General features: G+C 41.9%; 1 protein-coding gene across 2 annotated transcripts in view; it reads left to right on the top strand.

Annotated features, from left to right (window-relative positions):
• Positions 1 to 17,193, top strand: part of CaMKI (Calcium/calmodulin-dependent protein kinase I) — a 54,436-nt gene extending 37,243 nt beyond the window's left edge. The window contains exons 3-7 of one of the 2 annotated variants that reach the window (XR_015315163.1): positions 2,827 to 3,089; positions 3,314 to 3,454; positions 7,973 to 8,187; positions 9,127 to 14,341; positions 14,848 to 17,193. Coding sequence is in view for 1 of the 2 variants with exons in the window: in XM_022851638.2 (XP_022707373.1) it covers positions 2,827 to 3,089; positions 3,314 to 3,454; positions 7,973 to 8,187; positions 9,127 to 9,330 (823 nt within the window). In the remaining variant the exon portion in view is untranslated. Of the gene's footprint in view, positions 1 to 2,826; positions 3,090 to 3,313; positions 3,455 to 7,972; positions 8,188 to 9,126 lie in introns of both variants that reach the window. The other variant, XM_022851638.2, reaches the window with a different exon arrangement.
• The last annotated feature ends 440 nt before the right edge of the window (positions 17,194 to 17,633 follow it).

The raw sequence follows: 17,633 nt of genomic DNA, 5'->3' as shown, positions 1-17,633 counted from the left end.
GCACCGTCGTGTTTTCCATGCCGCGCGCTACCGCAAGCAAGCGATGAAAGGTAACGCTAGGAAGCGTTACCTTTCTGACTTTTGTCTAGTTGAAAGCTGGCTGCCTCTGATACTTCCTTCTCAGCTGTCCTTCTCGCGCTACATGTTCGTTCGTTTAGCACGTCTAAGGAACGTTTCCCCCTAGCCTCTCTTCTTCATCCTTTACTCCCCGCTTCGTCACCGTGAACGCTGTCGCACTGGAGTTCCCTTTTATGCCGCGTCGATGGCGGTAGCAGGAGTTGAACAAAGGACATATATATATAGTGAGAGAGAGAGAGAGAGAGAGAGAAAGCGAGAGCAAATGAGGTTCAGCAACCCAACGAGTCACTCTTGTGGAAGCTATGGGAGTCGCCGTGGTTTAGAAATTGACGCAGAGTGGTATTCAAAGGAGGCGAAGTCTATAGAGAGCATGGGGCGGGTAGGCGGGCGGGCGGACCGGCAAACTAGCTGTCTGGCGACCCTATCTGGATCTTTACAACGACAAGCAAAACGCAAGGCAGATACAAGTACCCGGCAGTAGAGCAAGCAAGGTGGTCGTAATAATTCCTTCAAGCACGTACGGTCCTATAAGAAAAGGCTTCTTGAAAAAGGACAGCATCCAGCCAGTCAGCTGCAGAAAGATTCGAAAAGTCCTGCCTGCTTTTAGCTATTGAATGTGAACAAACGCGGATGAAGCAAAGAAAGCACGTTGCCGCTGCCGAAGCTTCTGATCACCAGGTGTCTGATCGAAGCTTGCGCTATTCTTGCTGAAAAGGGAAAGCTGTATCTCCGGCCGGTCGCTAGTCTTGACTTGTTCGAGGCTTCAGTAGAGATCCACTACCAACTACCCGGATACCATGTATTCGAAAGCACTGTTTTCTTCAAGTTATATGCGTAAGGCTCATCACAGCGCAAAAAAGTCCTCGGTTTCCTATCTCAAAAATAAATAAAGAACGAGTCTGTTATTCGTTCATTGCTTTGTCCACCTGGTACTCCTAGAAGTTCACGAATCGCTCTCAGCTTCTCATCTCTCTTTTTTGGTGGTAAAAGCCACATAGCTTTGCTGCTTCTCTCTTTACTGCCTAGCATGTCTGTAGCTCAACCACACTTAGCTGAGGACAAAGGGCTGAAGGCTGAGGGACCATAAGGACGATGCCTTTGTGCTTTATTCGGGTTCCGTGGTGGCGCTTCAAAAGCCGTAATGTGTGAGCCACCGCCACCGTCACGCGGTTGCTGCGATCGTCACAGGTTAAAGGGATCAGTATGGGACTACCACCTTATCTAATGCGCTTTCCGGACGCCATTCATGTTCCTTGAATTCGGCCGCTTTCCATGCTACATCTAGCTTATGTAATCGTGATGATCTGCTCGTCGTTTGTACGTGTACGGTTTGTATGCAACGCCTGTGGGACGCTTGCTGCTGCTGTCGCCTTGGGATAGTTCTTCGCCGATGTCGAAGAGTCTACTATCGCTTTGGTTGGAAGAGTCCCGGCAACTTCTGTTTCGAGTTTGTTGCTAGCGTTCATAATCACTTTCATCACTTTTTATTTTTAAATAACAATGGACCCACAAGCCTCTTGTTTGTCTAAAATCGCTAATTATAGTAGGGGGCGTCAACGTTTTCTTGGTGCCTGTTGCCTGCTGCTATCGGAAAATTGAAGTATAGGGGCACAGAAAAGCTATTTATTTTCTTGTCTCAATGCACGCTTTGGGGATTCCAGCGAGTATTAATCTGACAAGATCATAACATACGCGTGTTTCGAGGCATGCCTTCTGTAGCACCTATCGTGGTTGTAGTGGGAAGAGTCAGCGATCTCAGAAGCCGCGATAATAATATTAGTAGCGGCGGGGAGGCGACAGAATTTAGGAACGCTGCATGTTCGATTCGGCATTATTCAGTTTTGAAAAACATCTACTATGGGCATAAATGTATGCTAAATGTTACGGTGCTTCTCTACATAGACATGCCTTGTCAGTGTCTGCAGAGTTTGCTCTTATTGCAGAACAAAATTGCTCAGCTATATTTAACGGTGTTTCTTATGTTATTCTGTCATCTGCTCCATGCTGAATTTCCGCATTTGGCTTTGCTGCTACTGCGATTCTACCTGCCTTCCTACAATAGCTGAAGTAGGCATCTCTTACCAAGACGAAATAGACGACAAGTAAGCGCTGTCCACATTGACCCCTGCGTGAACCCCTGAGGCCCCTCAAACAAGTTTGTGAATTTGATATCGAGACCAAGTTCAGTAATTTTGATAGCCCAAAAAACAGCACTCGTGTTTTCTTTCACTGGTTCTGTAGTTTTTATGGCTCTGTCCTGATTAGAGAGACTACTCACTTCGAAATCCCTTCAACATTCGCTTTGTCCCCTTCATTCATTCATCCATCCATCGGATCAACAAGGCGGACTCGATCTTATTGCTATTGCTATACAACCGGTATCGATCAGACCAAATCTTGAGAGTTACTACAGTAATGACTACTGACATGGGGTCTGAGTGTGGCTTCCACCAATCTTGCCGATGCTGACTTACATTTCTTTGCTGTTTTCTTTAGCTGGACATTGCAATTGGACGGCCTGACAAGTCCTGGCTAACAGTCGGTGACCTGTCTGCCATCGATTCGGTTGGTAGATAAGTGTTGCTATTGCGGGTAGCTTATTACTTTGTCGGATGTAGCAACCGCCGAGTTGTCTTGAGGTCCTAAACATCAGAAGGAAGGCACTGCTAGCATTTTATGCGTTTGCTTGATTTTGTTATGATCGACTCCTAGAAACCTGACGTAACTGTTATACGTATATTCTTGCAGGGTAACGGGGGGTGAGTTGTTTGACCGAATCGTGGAAAAAGGCAGCTATACGGAACAGGACGCTTCGCACTTGATCAAGCAGATACTTGAAGCTGTTGATTATATGCACTCACAGGGAGTCGTCCACCGCGACCTCAAACCCGAGAACCTGTTGTACTACTCGTCTGATGAAGACTCCAAGATTATGATCAGCGATTTTGGATTATCAAAAATGGAGGACTCCGGCGTCATGGCGACGGCGTGCGGCACTCCAGGTTATGTCGGTATGTTGAATTTAACTGAATTGAAAGGAAGGATAATTTATACCAACATTGGGCTTTGTTTTTGCTTTGTATCTTGTAACGTCCTGCGTATGAAGGCTACTTTGACGGAGAGGATAACAGATGAACAGTTATTAAGTATAGGTATTCAATTTATGCTTTTCGACTTTTCGTACCGCACCTGACTTCGATTGGTCACCATAATTTCCAATATCGACACTGCTCAGCTCCTGAGGTGCTCGCTCAGAAGCCTTACGGGAAAGCCGTTGATGTGTGGTCAATGGGAGTTATCGCGTACATTTTGCTGTGCGGCTATCCACCCTTCTACGACGAGTCAGACGCAAACCTGTTCGCTCAAATTATTAAAGGTAGGCCTACAAAAAGTTAGGTTGTATGAAGGAATATGCCGATCGATATTGTTGTCACACAGTCAATTCAGAAATCTTAAATAGGATCTCTTTTCCGATATCCGTTCATCACAATTACGCCTGCTCATGGGCATTTAAAATATCAGGTGTGATATGCAAATTCTACTATAACCACGATAGAGATTATATGTAATATGTAAAGTAGATAAGGGCCACGATGGGAAGAATATCAGTTAGACCTCAGTTTAGTTTGATCTCAAATCGCGTGACCCAGCGCCGCTTTTGGGTATACTTCGACTTTGATGAGCAGTACTGTTCTATATGTCCGGTCCTGTTTCATGCAAAAACTATGGCTGGGTTCAAGCACCTATTTTGACACTAACTAATTACCTTTACTCCTTAGAGCCATGCAAATAGGCCCGAAATCTTGGTGATAGCTTAGAAAAGTCTCGGCTATTTTAGTAATCGCAGCATAATGCAGCATTACTTGATTTACACATAATACCAGTTTATTTTCAGTACGTTATAAGCACTCTGTTCAGGTTTTTATTCTCTATATACACACATCAGCATCGGATATATTGGGCAATTGAAAACTGTCGTATTCCCTAAAGATTTTTGCGTGGCGCAACTTTTCGAAATGAACTCGAGACCCCAGAGGGGCGTCGCACGGACTGTTTCGGCCATTGGCAAGCGAGTTCACCGACGTACGTCTAAGCGTTCGAACTAGAGCGAGCGTGTTTCTTCTCTATATCGCCTGTATCGTCTTCTTCATTTGACGATGTCCACGTGCGGGGCCGAAATTGTTCCTACTGACGTTTTTCCCAGGTCGGTTCCGGCAGGTAGATTTAATCGTTCGTGAATCAAGCAAAAGACGTCTGTACAGGTTTGCTAGAATTGGCCTTTTAATCACCTGTCCTAATTTCTAAGACGCTCGAGGCATTCCTCTTTATTGAGTAGATTAATACTGAAAACTGTAAATCTTCAGATCATGATCTTCAGTTGTGTCCTCACTTTCATGTGCTTACGCTCTGTAGGCTCAGCAAATGTTTTACCAGACGTATTACGCAATTGCACAGTCGGCTTTAGAAACAACAAAGTTTGCTGATTTGTTGTTTGAAGTTATAATGAGCAAAATGTGGGAAAACTCACTTTAGAAAAATGTGGATTTTCTGTCTATTTAGTACACGAGACAAACGATCAATGTATCCCAAAGAATGATGAAGTCATTACGGCGACAACAACAGGCCTATAACAACGATTAGGCAGAGCCTGGCAAATAATAAATACATCAGAGAGAAGTGAAATTCACTGTGATTTACGTTTTACGGCTTAAGTGTGGTATTATATATAGTACATATATATCGTAAATAACAATACTAAATAATATTCTCAAAAGGATCTTGGCCAGTCCAGTTATCACTAGGCAAGATTTCATAATGTTTGATCGTTAGGGAATCAAGTTTCGTCTTTATGGCTGATTTATTAATGGCCAAACCCATGCTAACTTTAATTCGTACTTGGAGCCTTTCTAGACCAACATGGCGCGAAGCTACCAGTTTGTTATTATTTTGTATATATAATATAGTTATTTTATTTTGAGTAACATGTTTACTTGAGCTGTTCTGTATGCTATACAACCCGATAGCCAAATCTGAATCTAGACTTCAATAGAAAAGAGAAAGAAGTAGTAGAAAATTAAATGTCAAATAATAGAACGGTCTGAGTGATAACAAGGGATCCATTAAAGGAGTCTTTTATGTGGAGTTGGGTCCGTCATTGGAGGATGTTAGAAACTCTGGCAGGTCAAACAGCCAATAACTTTGTTCCATCAGTAATGAAACCTGAATGCGCAGCGGGTTGATTTGCTCGCAAACGAAGTGTCCGATAATCTTTGCTATTAAGAGTCCCGACAAATAGGAAGATATTTCCCCTTTTTTTTATATAAGGAAATTGGAATTTCTCAGCCAATATCTAATATTCCTAGTAAGAATCGATTGTTCCTAGCGTGTCGGAGACCATGTATATGTACGCGGTGGTGAATGGCCATTACTACCAACGGTCTGTGGTTAATGATGGCACCAACTATCTAGAACACTGCTAGAACATTGGCCTATTTGGACATTGGAACCGATCCTAGAAGTCGACAGATATTTTTTTCGAATTAATACGTATAGTGTGGTCACTCCAGCGTAGATAAACTCCTTAATAACTTAGATTTCATAACTAATCGAAGGAACATGCACCCGTTTCGAATTACCTTTAAGCAGGTGTCTTAGAAGTAAGCTGCTTAAAGCTTTGGACAGATTAAGGTCATTGTACAATTTCCCTATGGGTTGTGGTAATGTTTCAAATTTGTCCTAGACTGAAAAGCCTCCTTGATTATAGGTGATACGGTTTAGATATTTGCTAGATTAGGCGCTATTGTAGGAAACGCTTGGCAGCACGAGTCCAGAAAATCGTCAAGTAAGGCCGGCTTGATAACAGCAAACAGCATTTGCAGCCGCCGTTGCCATCTGGGATTCGGCAGATTTGGTTTGGTTCTGGGTTCGGAGGAGCAAGGAAGGAAAGTCGAAAATGATTTCTCTAAAGGAGTTTCTAACCTATCCTGGTCGCTCGATTGTCGTGTCCAGGTTGTCATTTGTCGGAGTTCTGTCATTGCAGCGATAGAAAGGCACAGGGAAAAAATCAAAGCAAAAGAAGTTGCCGAGAACCCAGGTGACATCGCAGAGGTGCTGAAAACTGTGCTTAGAGAACTCAACCGCAACAGCCGCAGTTTACGTCGTCTTATGACATCACGTGTAACGAGCCGCGTGCAATTAGATTTGTATATAATAAGCCGCCTTTTGCCCAGCTACTTTCCGTCCATCACTCGACCTTCCCAGCAACACGATAAACAGATGCTGATAAATAGAGTTTGAAAAAGCTATTGACGTTGGTACTGAACCGAATGTGGGGTTGGTACGAGGCCAGACGGCGGCATAATTTTCATGCCATTGGGATGGCTCTGCTACTACGACCGCCTGGTAGCTTTGCAGACCGGTCCGCACTATTCTACACAAACATAGCCTCTTCGGACCGTAGAATCCAAACGGATAGACGAAACGAGATGACAACGTTTAGCATGTGCCTTGTAAACTGGCTAGCACATCGAGTGCTTGTCTATCAGACTAGTTTTAGATTACGCCCTTGGGTTTCCTTAACCACTTCACCGGGTCCCGCCAAGAGACGAATAGAATACGCATCGAACGACCAAACCGGCTAGGAAAGCTAACTGATCGTGGATAGCATTGCAATTGTCCCGCTGTTTAGCCTGGGGCGGAGAAGATTCGAAGAGCTCTAGCCCCTGACAGACTTCTGCGTCGGCATTCCCGCAGTTCTAGCTGGCCATGGTAGAAGTACTGCATAGACCCTGCCCCAATTCCTGCTTGCCTACCACTGTGTCGCTCCATAATATGCGAAAGGTCCAGAAACAGGTTTGGCCTTTGCATCGTAAACTGATTTTGGTTCGGTGGCAGAAGCACCCTCTGCGAGAGCCTTGTTAAGCAGTTAGAGGGCAGGTATAATTATCAGTACTTGCGTCCTACACAACAATTATTATTATTAGCAATAATAGTTATTACTGTTATTGTTATTTCTAAATGACCTCAACAGCAAATCTAAAAAAAAAAATAGATTTTTCTATGCTGCTGTCGTTCTGTTTTTCTGATATTATAAGAGAAAGTATTATAAAAGAAAGCCTAGGATAGTTTCAATTGTAGATTGGAATATCTCAAGAAACTCCAGGTTGTAACGCACTTGTAAAATTAATCTCCATTAAAGCAACCGCTACTCTTCTTTTATATTAAAGAAAGTTCTAAAATACATAATTAGAGCTTTACGTTTGTAAGTATGTTAAAATTGTGTAAGACAGTTAAAGTTTAGCACGAAGCGAGCTTTGTTTCACATCTTATAGATATCCTATCCTATATGTTTTGAATCTTACGCCCGGTATCGCCGTTCTGTCAGGTAGGCCATACCTAGTTTAAGCCACGTCCCCAGTAATTTTTGTGGTTGAAAAATACCTAAGACCGATCTCAAGCACTAATAAATGTTCTCCATTCACCTGTAGGTTGTTTTGTCTAGCGGGAACCGCGTGTTAAATTGAGCCACTGAAATCTGGTGTTATCTGCTGGGCACGAAAGATCCAAATGCAGAATCTAAACATTCAGATCGCTTATTGGCGCTCGCGTACGTTACGAAGCGTAATGGCTTTTCAGCAAATAAAGCTGCTAGCGACGATGGCTACAAGAGAAGGTGTATGTACAAATGACCCCGCTTCTTGGCCGCTACGGAGGACCTTGGGGCTACGAGGCTGCTGTACTCAATCTTGGGCTAACCAGAGTAATACTGTGGGCATGGGGTTTCCATTGACCTTCAATATGAGCATCAAAGCGAACCAATTTGTATACATCTTCATTTAGAACAAAAAAAATGTCGTTATTTCAATGTTAACATAAATATTACTAAAATGTACAGGAGATTTCGAATTCGATTCGCCATATTGGGACGATATCAGTGAATCGGCGAAAGATTTTATCCGTCATCTGATCTGCGTCGATGTCGAAAAGCGCTACACGTGCCGACAAGCGCTTGGCCATCCATGGATATCTGGGAATACGGCGTCGTCGAAGAACATCCATGGCTCAGTCAGCGAACAGCTCAAGAAGAACTTCGCTAAAACAAAATGGCGGGTAAGTGCTATACACAATATTATCATCATACGATAAAAATTGGAAAGGTTCAATTACCTAACCAAACGCTGTTGCTATGATCAGTCTCCACTGGAGGAAACGATGGGAGGCTTTTTCGTTCCCTCTATATGTTGCCTTATCGTCATCCACCCAAGTTAACAACAACGAACGGCGAGAACAAGGAACAGAAAGGCAGAGAGGCGTCAGAGTCGGAGCGGCGCAGAGCACAGAATAGAGGCTTTCCAGGGTTCAGATCTACAGACCTGTCCGTCACCTCACGGCGGGCAAATCCGCCGGAGAGCTGTTGCATTCTGCCGGAGTACAGCCTTTCTATATTTTCCTCTCATGCCCTTTGTAGTAGGTAACACGGCCACGTCTTGAAGCTGACGTAATACCAACTCTGCTGTATACGCCTCTATACATATGTTGCTATATAATGATTGCCATGATTTCTTTGAACATAGTGCGTTAATGCAGGCATATTTACACAGTCACTGCTCCTAGAGTAACTATTATTATATCAATTTAACTGCCGCAAACACTGTAGTTACTGTAGCCGCTTTGCCTAGAGCAGGACATGGTCGGGCCTTACTATAGGGACAAATCATTCCTTTTCGTTTCATTTCATAGTGTTCTCGTCGGCTCCTACTCGGTACTCTTGTTCGTATCCATGAAATTGCGACTGCCATGTAGCTATTGTTAGCTGCCAAACTAGCAACAGCTTTAGTAACAGCTCTGCCTTTTCGCCTTGTTTCAATGGTGAAAATCATCGTTCGAGTACGTATGACGTTGTGTATATCTACATATTTTTTTTTGTATGTTTTCGACATCGTACCCCGGCCGAACTTTTGGTAGGATGGCGCGTAATGTGTCAGCAGTTGTTTAAATGCAGTCGCCGATAATACATATACGTAAAAACGTTGTTTCTGATGATTTCAGCAAGCATATAACGCGACAGCCGTTATCAGGCAGATGCGCAAGCTGGCTATGGGCTCTCAGTCATCCTCGGGTCACTCTTCACCGCAACCACCTCACACATCAGGACAAGAGCATGATAACAGCACGCTGTCCGATTCCGCTGCCCCCAGTCCCAAGATGACTTCGACCGCTGCCGCTACCGCTACCCCGACGGCAGCAGATTGAACCTGCAGAACAAAACAAAGTGAAGTAGATAACAGCGCGTCATCATCCCTCAACAACAAAAAAAACAGGACAGATGGCCGACTTTTCACCCCCGATTACCACCTCCACTAACGACGTCGCGTAGTGACACATAGAAAGACGATACTGATACGGAATGGATGCGTGGAGCATGGAATTTAGTATATTAATTAATCAGACGATGATGTGCGACGCGCCACAGGATACATTGGTTACCGTGTATCATTTAGCGTCAACATGACGCCTCTTTACTCAGTTAACACCTATTGGTTAATTAGACTGCAGCAGAAACATCAAAACAATCAACTCAACCCATAACGTCGAACGCCAGATCGTGTACTGGCTCTGCTGACCGTTGATCGACTGACGCTTTCGGTAGTGTCGTCGAGCACTTGCCATAAGTAAAGCGTATAGTTCGTTGGTTTGTACGCATAGCTAGTCAAGTGTGTAAAGCGCCAGCCACATTGGCCTTAAAGCACAGCGTTTTTAACAGAAATGGACAAAAATACATACAAAGAAGCAGTAGAGATTTACGCGACGGAAAATGAATCAGCTCGTTGAGCCGCTGGTCCACTGGGATGGCGCTCATCGAACTTTATACAGAGGAACCAATAGTATCGAGACATAGTAATACCGATCGTGATGATATATATACACACATACATAAAGCAACTCATTATATAAGAATAAAATACAAATAATTATTTTCGTGTTAATTACCAACGTATTTGAATAAAACTATCGTAGCAGATGAATATCAAAAAGAGGAAAAACGATGAAAAGTGTAACGACTAGGACTTATTATAATGAGGCTACTATTACTATAATAACACGACGGATAATTACTAGGCATAGTCGCCTGTGTAGATCAGCAGCAATTTAACTGGTCGGTCGTTATATAAATTAACATGTTGACGAGGCGATGACGAGGACAACATGTAACTAGACATAAGGACAGTAAGAAGGCGGAGTAAAAAACGGTTTAACATAGCCGCTCGTTTCTCGTTGCGCCCTATAGGTACTAATTCATATTACGCCAGCAGTATCTAAACAACCGCATTTAATATATGTGTCTCCATTCCTTCTCCTCGTGCATAGACTCCCCGTAGTCCCAAATCGATTTCGGCATATGATAGATCTTAGCAATGGCAATGGTCGTATAGTTAATCGATCAAACCGAACATACCATTAAATATTTACGGGGAAGACAAAAAGTTCGAATTCGGTGTACTAGAAAGATCCCAGCCAGTACGGTGGCCCACAGAATCTGCGTTCATTTTCTGTCTACAGATAGATATATACATTTTCCAGTTAAAATTACATCTCACAACATGGACCAAATATTTGGAAAAAATTTCAGGCCAAAAATATAATATATAAATAAGATAATAGCGAGCACCTAGGACATCGCAGGCTTATCGGCAAGTCTAGGATAGCGATTAGGCCGTCGCAGATATCGCGGTCTTATATTCCTTTTTTGTCCATTCGTCGAAAATCTGGGATATTTCAGTGTAAGTAATTATGCATGCACGTCGCTTCGCTTACCTAAGCTCTTAGTTGGGCTGCGAGCATACTTTAAGAACCGCTATAGCAGGGGCGGCCCCTTTCTGTTTAGACTGGTCTGAAAAACGAGCTGGTGAAAATGGTAGTGTCGAGGTAACCTTACATCATTGGGTCTGTATATATTACCTCGTGACGTCCGCATCGTGGCCGTCGTCGAACACGAAGCTCCAAAGAAAGCTCAGGGCATAGTATAAATGATATCGGCCGTGAAGGTGAGATAGCACAGCAGTGAAAACGATGAATAGAAACGAGCTGCCGGAACTGGGGCAAATGAAACGAGCGAATTACGTAAAAATACACTTGTACTGTTACATGTTTTGAACAGCGAAGTCGTTGGCAGAGGCGGTCACGCAAGCAGCTCCTGTTGCTGTCTTACAGGCCGCTTCCGACGGCCGCGACTCGTCGTGATAGTTGTCGATACCGACGTACGTAATCTGCATACCGTCTCGAAAGATGACCCGTTTTTAGCAGATAAAGAAGACGACGACGGAGATGAAACGAGTTCTCGTGGAGGCCAGTGAAGATTTAGAGAAACAGGGCGAGAAAAGATCGGCTGATAGACCGGGATTAGATAAAAAAAAAAAAGACTGCCAGCCCACCCTAATTATTCTCGATGCTCGTCGAAAGCAGAAACCAACGATTTGAAGAGGCTGTTCGCCCAAGTGAGTTCCAACTTTTGCGAGGAAAGCTGCTAATCCAAAGTTAGAAACTCTTTGTCCAGCCCTGTGGACGTTCATCAGCGAATACTGCTGGCAGTACCAGTAGATCGGCTACCTGACTGGCGGCTATAAAATTCTGCCTCGTATTGTTGGGGGTTAAGATTTTTTCTCGAAATGCCGCACTACATGCGTAATAATCACATGCAAACACTAAATCATAAAGTTTTTTTAAAAGCAAAAACAACATTCAATTTCTTAGCATTTCTGCAGAAATTCTCAGCATGCTCACGATAAAGTCATTCAGGCCTATTCATACTGTAGCCTTCTACATTCGTAGCAACAACCTATTCTTTCTATCGAACTTACGAAATGCCCTTTGACAATATACATGCCTATTTTTTTTTTCTCTCTTTTAAAAGTTCCTTGATGTTATAAACTGTTTTTGTACGACGTCATAATCTCAAGAGGTAATTGTCTAAAGTAAGAAAGAACGTTGGATACCTCTGTTTTTCGCAGAATTGATTTGACATGTGATTAGCCGCAAGAGAAATGTAAGAACACGTTTTTAAAAATCTGTTATTACTATTACCCTATAGCTGTCCCGGGATTTTCGCAAAAAAACGTCCATTAGCCGGAACACTTTACTCTTTACTTACCAGTACTATAACGTTATAGTATTGGTAAAACTGTTAAAACAGTCTTGCCAACAGTCGATTTAGTCTTTTTATTTTTTATATCTAGAAGGTGTTAACGACAACAGATAAAAGAAGACAAAGAGCCAATTTGTTACAAATAAATTTATACACAATTTTATATATATATATATATATACATTGCGCAATTGGTCGGAGATTTTATATTTATCTATTATGTATCCATATGAACAACTCGACTATCTGAGTCTCAACCCATATCCTCAATTGTCAACGGTGCGACCTGGACTGGGAAATATGAGTGCGACTCTATGGGTCGTAGCAACGAAAAGTAGTCGGAAGCTATCGGAGGTGAAGGGCACATATGTTTTTGGCCATAGCACTAACCAGGGAAGGGCTGCCAAAAGGTAATTCTAGCTAACACCGTAATAAAACGATTGTAGAAATCGTTTGATTTGCTTTAGTACATGGATATTATGATGTAACTGCAAGTTAAACTAATATAAACTGTTTGAATATACTGTAGTCATATGAAGAACCATATACATACGATTATATATTCGTATATGGCAAATTATATGAGAAACTGCGTATTCTAAGGAAAGAAAAAGATTGCCCACAGATACTGGGATACGAATATAGTTCGGTTTACTCCGTGAGTACATCCGGATTCACACACCTATACTATATAAGGGATACAACATATTCTAGAGGAAAAAGAAAAACAAAGATTCTAAAAGCTTTATTAATTAGTACTAACAGTGCTCACTATAATGCTGTTTTACTTCATTCCTCGAAACAGCCCATCAGCAAGGAAACATGTAACCTCCCCATCAACATATCGTAAATAATTAGAGGTAGAGTTCAAATGCACGTACTTTCTCTCGCTTCAGGTGTTAGCACTATCGCCTCTAGAACCTGACCTGACATGCTCCAACGATACAAATAGAGTGTGTATAATACAAATAGAAATAACAGTATCGATATCATACAAGCCAAAACAACACCGCTATCGGTTTGTACCAAATATCGAAATTAACACGTCTTATAGTTCTGTCTTACGCATATATTCGCCAACATAAACTTAACAGAGACCACTGTCAATCTTTTATAATCTACCGATAACGATACTGTGAAGATGAACGCTGATCCGTATCACCTCAGAATCACAGTGAAGTGGCTACACTGAGAATAAGAGTACATTCGTGTATCAAGATGGCCCGCTACGACAGCGTCGTAAGAGAGAAACATATAAAACAGCACTCGAACAGACGAATGCAAAGATCGGAAGCAAGAGCACGAACGCCATCACGGGGAATAGATCCCGGTATATGTTGCGGAAGGCATAATGTCACATGATGTTCTAAAGCGATCCGAGAGACTTTTTATGATAAAAGGAGAACATTTTAGCAGAGCATCGAACTTTGTTTGCATAGGAAGTAATACCAAAATATTGCTAAAAAAAAAGCGCTTCCCCCAGCACAACGAAGGCTCAACAACAGCCTACTTCATAAATGTTTTTGGACATTCTATAACATGGCGATAGAACCTCTCTTGTTAGACGTCGTTTTCGCTCCTGGTTTGCCAATATGTTAATCGCTGACTAGCCTGTTATGCGGTGCAAAATTAGACAGCAAACGCTTAGTTCCGAAAGTATACGGGCATTCTGACCCATACATATCTCGTGTCGATGATATGAGCTGCTGGCTGCTAATGTCTTGACAAAATGGTGCTGTTCTAGGTTTCTAGTACGCATGACAGGGTTTCTGTGTGTGTGTGTGTGTGTGTGTGTGTGTGTGTGTGTGTGTGTGTGTGTGTGTGTGTGTGTGTGTGTGTGTGTGTGTGTGTGTGTGTGTGTGTGTGTGTGTGTGTGTGTGTGTGTGTGTGTGTGTGTGTGTGTGTGTGTGTGTGTGTGTGTTTGTGTGTGTGTTTGCCGAAAAAGAAGCTGACAGTATTAAGCCAAACGTTTTAAGGATCACCTGGCGTCGCAAGGACACAATATCATTGCCTCATTGCTGTCGAGTTGAATACTAAAGTTTACTTTGCAGTGCTTGAAAGGGCAACCAAGTGCCGTCATTAGCAACCGTACAACGGTTGTCTGTTTGGGCTTTCGCTTAGGTAAATTGTCACGCCGAAAGCCGATTGTTGGTGAAATAATTAAACAACAAAGAAAAAAGTAGTTACGCTCCAACAAAGTTCTTACGAAAGAGCATGGGCTTGCCCGTTAGCTAATTCAACAGACGGAATAGGCTTTGTTTCACCCGTGCGCTGTGTTTATGTCCATCTACTTATTAAATGATCAGCTTTTCGAGACGGCGCGCGATTCGAGGGCCACGGACGTGTGACATGATAGAGTTTTTGAAGCAAACTTAAAACAGGGTCACTTAATAGTGTTTACCAGATCGTGTCTCGTGGATCGATAAGTCCGCTACCACAAGTTTGTCGCTGCTATGATCATATCAGTGTCAGTGAGCCGAGAAAGATCTCTGAAGTCGCTTGCAATTATTCTCAATATTCATACCTATAAACGATACTTCTGTTTTTTTTTCAAATGCGTCACAAGTACGTAGCCTAAATTAGAATTAAAATCGTGTTTTTCATCTGCTAATGCTTTGTCCTAGCAGGCTAGCCTTTGTGTTCGTCTTGCCTTAGACCCACTGAGCCTGAACACAGTGTGTGTTCGCGCACGTCAAATGAAATTTCGATGATTCAGATCGGCGTTGCAATGTTGTCACCAGACGTCGAAGCGGACGCAGCCACGCCAGAAACACGACCGATTCAATTGGAATCTTCAAGGCAAACAAACGTCCTGACCGGAAAGTGCGTAAGCCAGTTAGCCCGTATTATTGCAGCACGCGCACTGGATTATAATTTTTCAGTCAGTTTCGGGCCTTAGCTTACATTCACTTGGTCTAAAATGCAGCGTTGAAGTTCAGTCGACCTTATCAGTAGGGTCCCTTTTATTTGAAAGAAGCTAAAATCATTTACAAAGTGAAGATCAACGGCAGTGGTGATGGACTTGTCGTACTCGTGTTGAAAAATGCTCGAGCCGTATATTTGGTCTTCAAAAATGCCTAATAATTCTCATTAGGGCGATCAAATCGTAAATACTTATATGTTATAACGTAGAAAAATAAATCTTCGTGTTTTTACGTACGGTCAACGCGTCCTCTTTTCCTGCAAACGATTCGGTGAAATTGCTTAACATCACTAAACACATCTGGCGTTTGTGACCGCATGACACAAGAGAGAGTTATAAACACACCGAAATTATGTTCTATAAGCTTCTTTACCAAATAGAATTTTAGGCTGTCGATGTGAATGGTGGCAATACAACCTGTGTATGACTCACTTTCTCCTGGTTGATTGGAAATAATATGGAAAAAGGTCAAGATATAACCTGTTTTGGACGAAATGAAACTTGTCATCATTGCATACGATTCACGTATTTGTAGCAAAAATATATGCAGACGCGCATACGAAGATTGAAACCGCCAACGATGCGATCTGTTATGAAACTGAAAAAAAAAATTACTAATTTTTTAATACTATACATCCAGTTATTAGGGTAAACTATGATAAAATCAAACAATTACTAGTGATCACTGTATAATCGATGTCCTCATAACAAATAATGCGGCAATTTTCAAATAATTTAAAATATCAAAATGTAGAACAGGGTTATTCAAAGCGTCTGTATACTAAGATGACAATAATCAAAATTCGTAAGTTTTTAGATAGAAAATACAGAATAAATAAGTAAGTCAATTACACACACCGAAACCCAATCTGTTGCAAGTAAAGAATAAAATCAAGGCTATATATATATATATATATATATATATATATATATATATATATATATATTGAACGAACGAAGTGTACGTACGTGCATGTTTCAGAGTCTGTCTGAGGTCTTCGTGTTTGTCTGAATGGGAAATATTCGTGACACCTTTTACCGACGTGTCCATTATTCATCAGGAAAATCTCAGAACAGGGAAGATATTCAAGGAACAATGGAAAGGCCATTTCTGTTCTCGTTCGTACATAATGATCAGCTCAAAAAAATAAAGGGGAGACACAACGTACTTCCCAGCTGCCTGGAAAAAAAATGTTATAACCTGTGATGATTAATGATGAAAAAGTAAAGTGGCAGCAAACATGACAGTGGGTACAAAAATAGTAAATATTTCTTAGAACTGGTCGGCTGGCCGAAATCCAATCTCGTTTGTTTGCTGCCCCCCAGAACGCGCAGAGAAGATATAGGCGGTGAAAAGATAGGAAAACTAATGATATTCATGGTACATGATAACAATGAAGTATTAGATATAGTATATAATTATATATAATCTTTATTTATATAAGTTCTATATGAAGATATGGTTGATCATAAGACCACTAATAATATCACCAGTAATAAAAATACAAAAATTATTAAGATGAATGGGGAAGAATCATACATAGGCCAGTGCACGATAGCAGCGATATACTGCACACAGCCCAACAAAGATCATTACGGAACGGCGCTGCGAGAGATGACATCGACATTATCTATTACTAAATAAGTTGCTAAGCCATGAGAAACTGCTAATTAACTAAAAATTAATATATATATATATATATATATATATGCTAGTGAAATAAATAGGGTGAGCGAGCGAGCGAACGAGAAGGGAGCAGAGAGACTTTCGCTAGGGGCAGATGGGGAGCAATGGCAGGTGGGCAATAGGCGCAACCTAAGTGAAAATGCGAGGCAAACAAAAATAAGAAGTGGATATTTAGTACGATTAGAAAGCCTAAAAAAAGATGAGAGTACATTAATGCGAAAATGACAACGCCACGGCGATACAGAAGCAGAAAATGACGCGAATGCGAGCGAAAGAAGGAACGGACAACAGCCAGAGAAGTTTGTCTTCAAATTCTATGCATAAGCAATTAGAAATTAAATAAAACGTGTTATGATGAAAATAGTGACTGAGTCTTTACTCTTACGTAACGTAATGACTATAGCTAGTTAGATTAAAGTTTCATCTAGATACAATACAACTCTTCATATACGTTCGTCGCGGCTTATTGCTAGTTTATTTCTTGAAGATCAAGCCAACAGGTAAACAACGCCTCAGTTCCGTATTATTCAGGGTCACACTGGGCTCATTGTCACAAGAACAATAGAGATTGAAGATTTAGTCGATCCAAGTACAATCCACTCCTCTATTCAGCTGCTACTAAAGCACAAAGTGTATAGCACACGGCTTTGATCGTTTAGAAATGGAAACGGCCGAGGCTCATGGTCGAGGTGATCATTTTCGGCTGAATAGAGTCCACCGTAACAGGCTGACGGACATTGAATACAACGGTTTTATAACGGTCTGGAGAGTGACTACGATATGGTTGCAGCTAAGAAAGTATC

This window comes from Varroa jacobsoni, unplaced genomic scaffold (genome assembly GCF_002532875.2).
Source record: "Varroa jacobsoni isolate VJ856 unplaced genomic scaffold, vjacob_1.0 contig00310, whole genome shotgun sequence".
NCBI lineage: Eukaryota > Metazoa > Arthropoda > Arachnida > Mesostigmata > Varroidae > Varroa > Varroa jacobsoni.
This window is presented reverse-complemented; position numbering and strand designations above follow the sequence as displayed.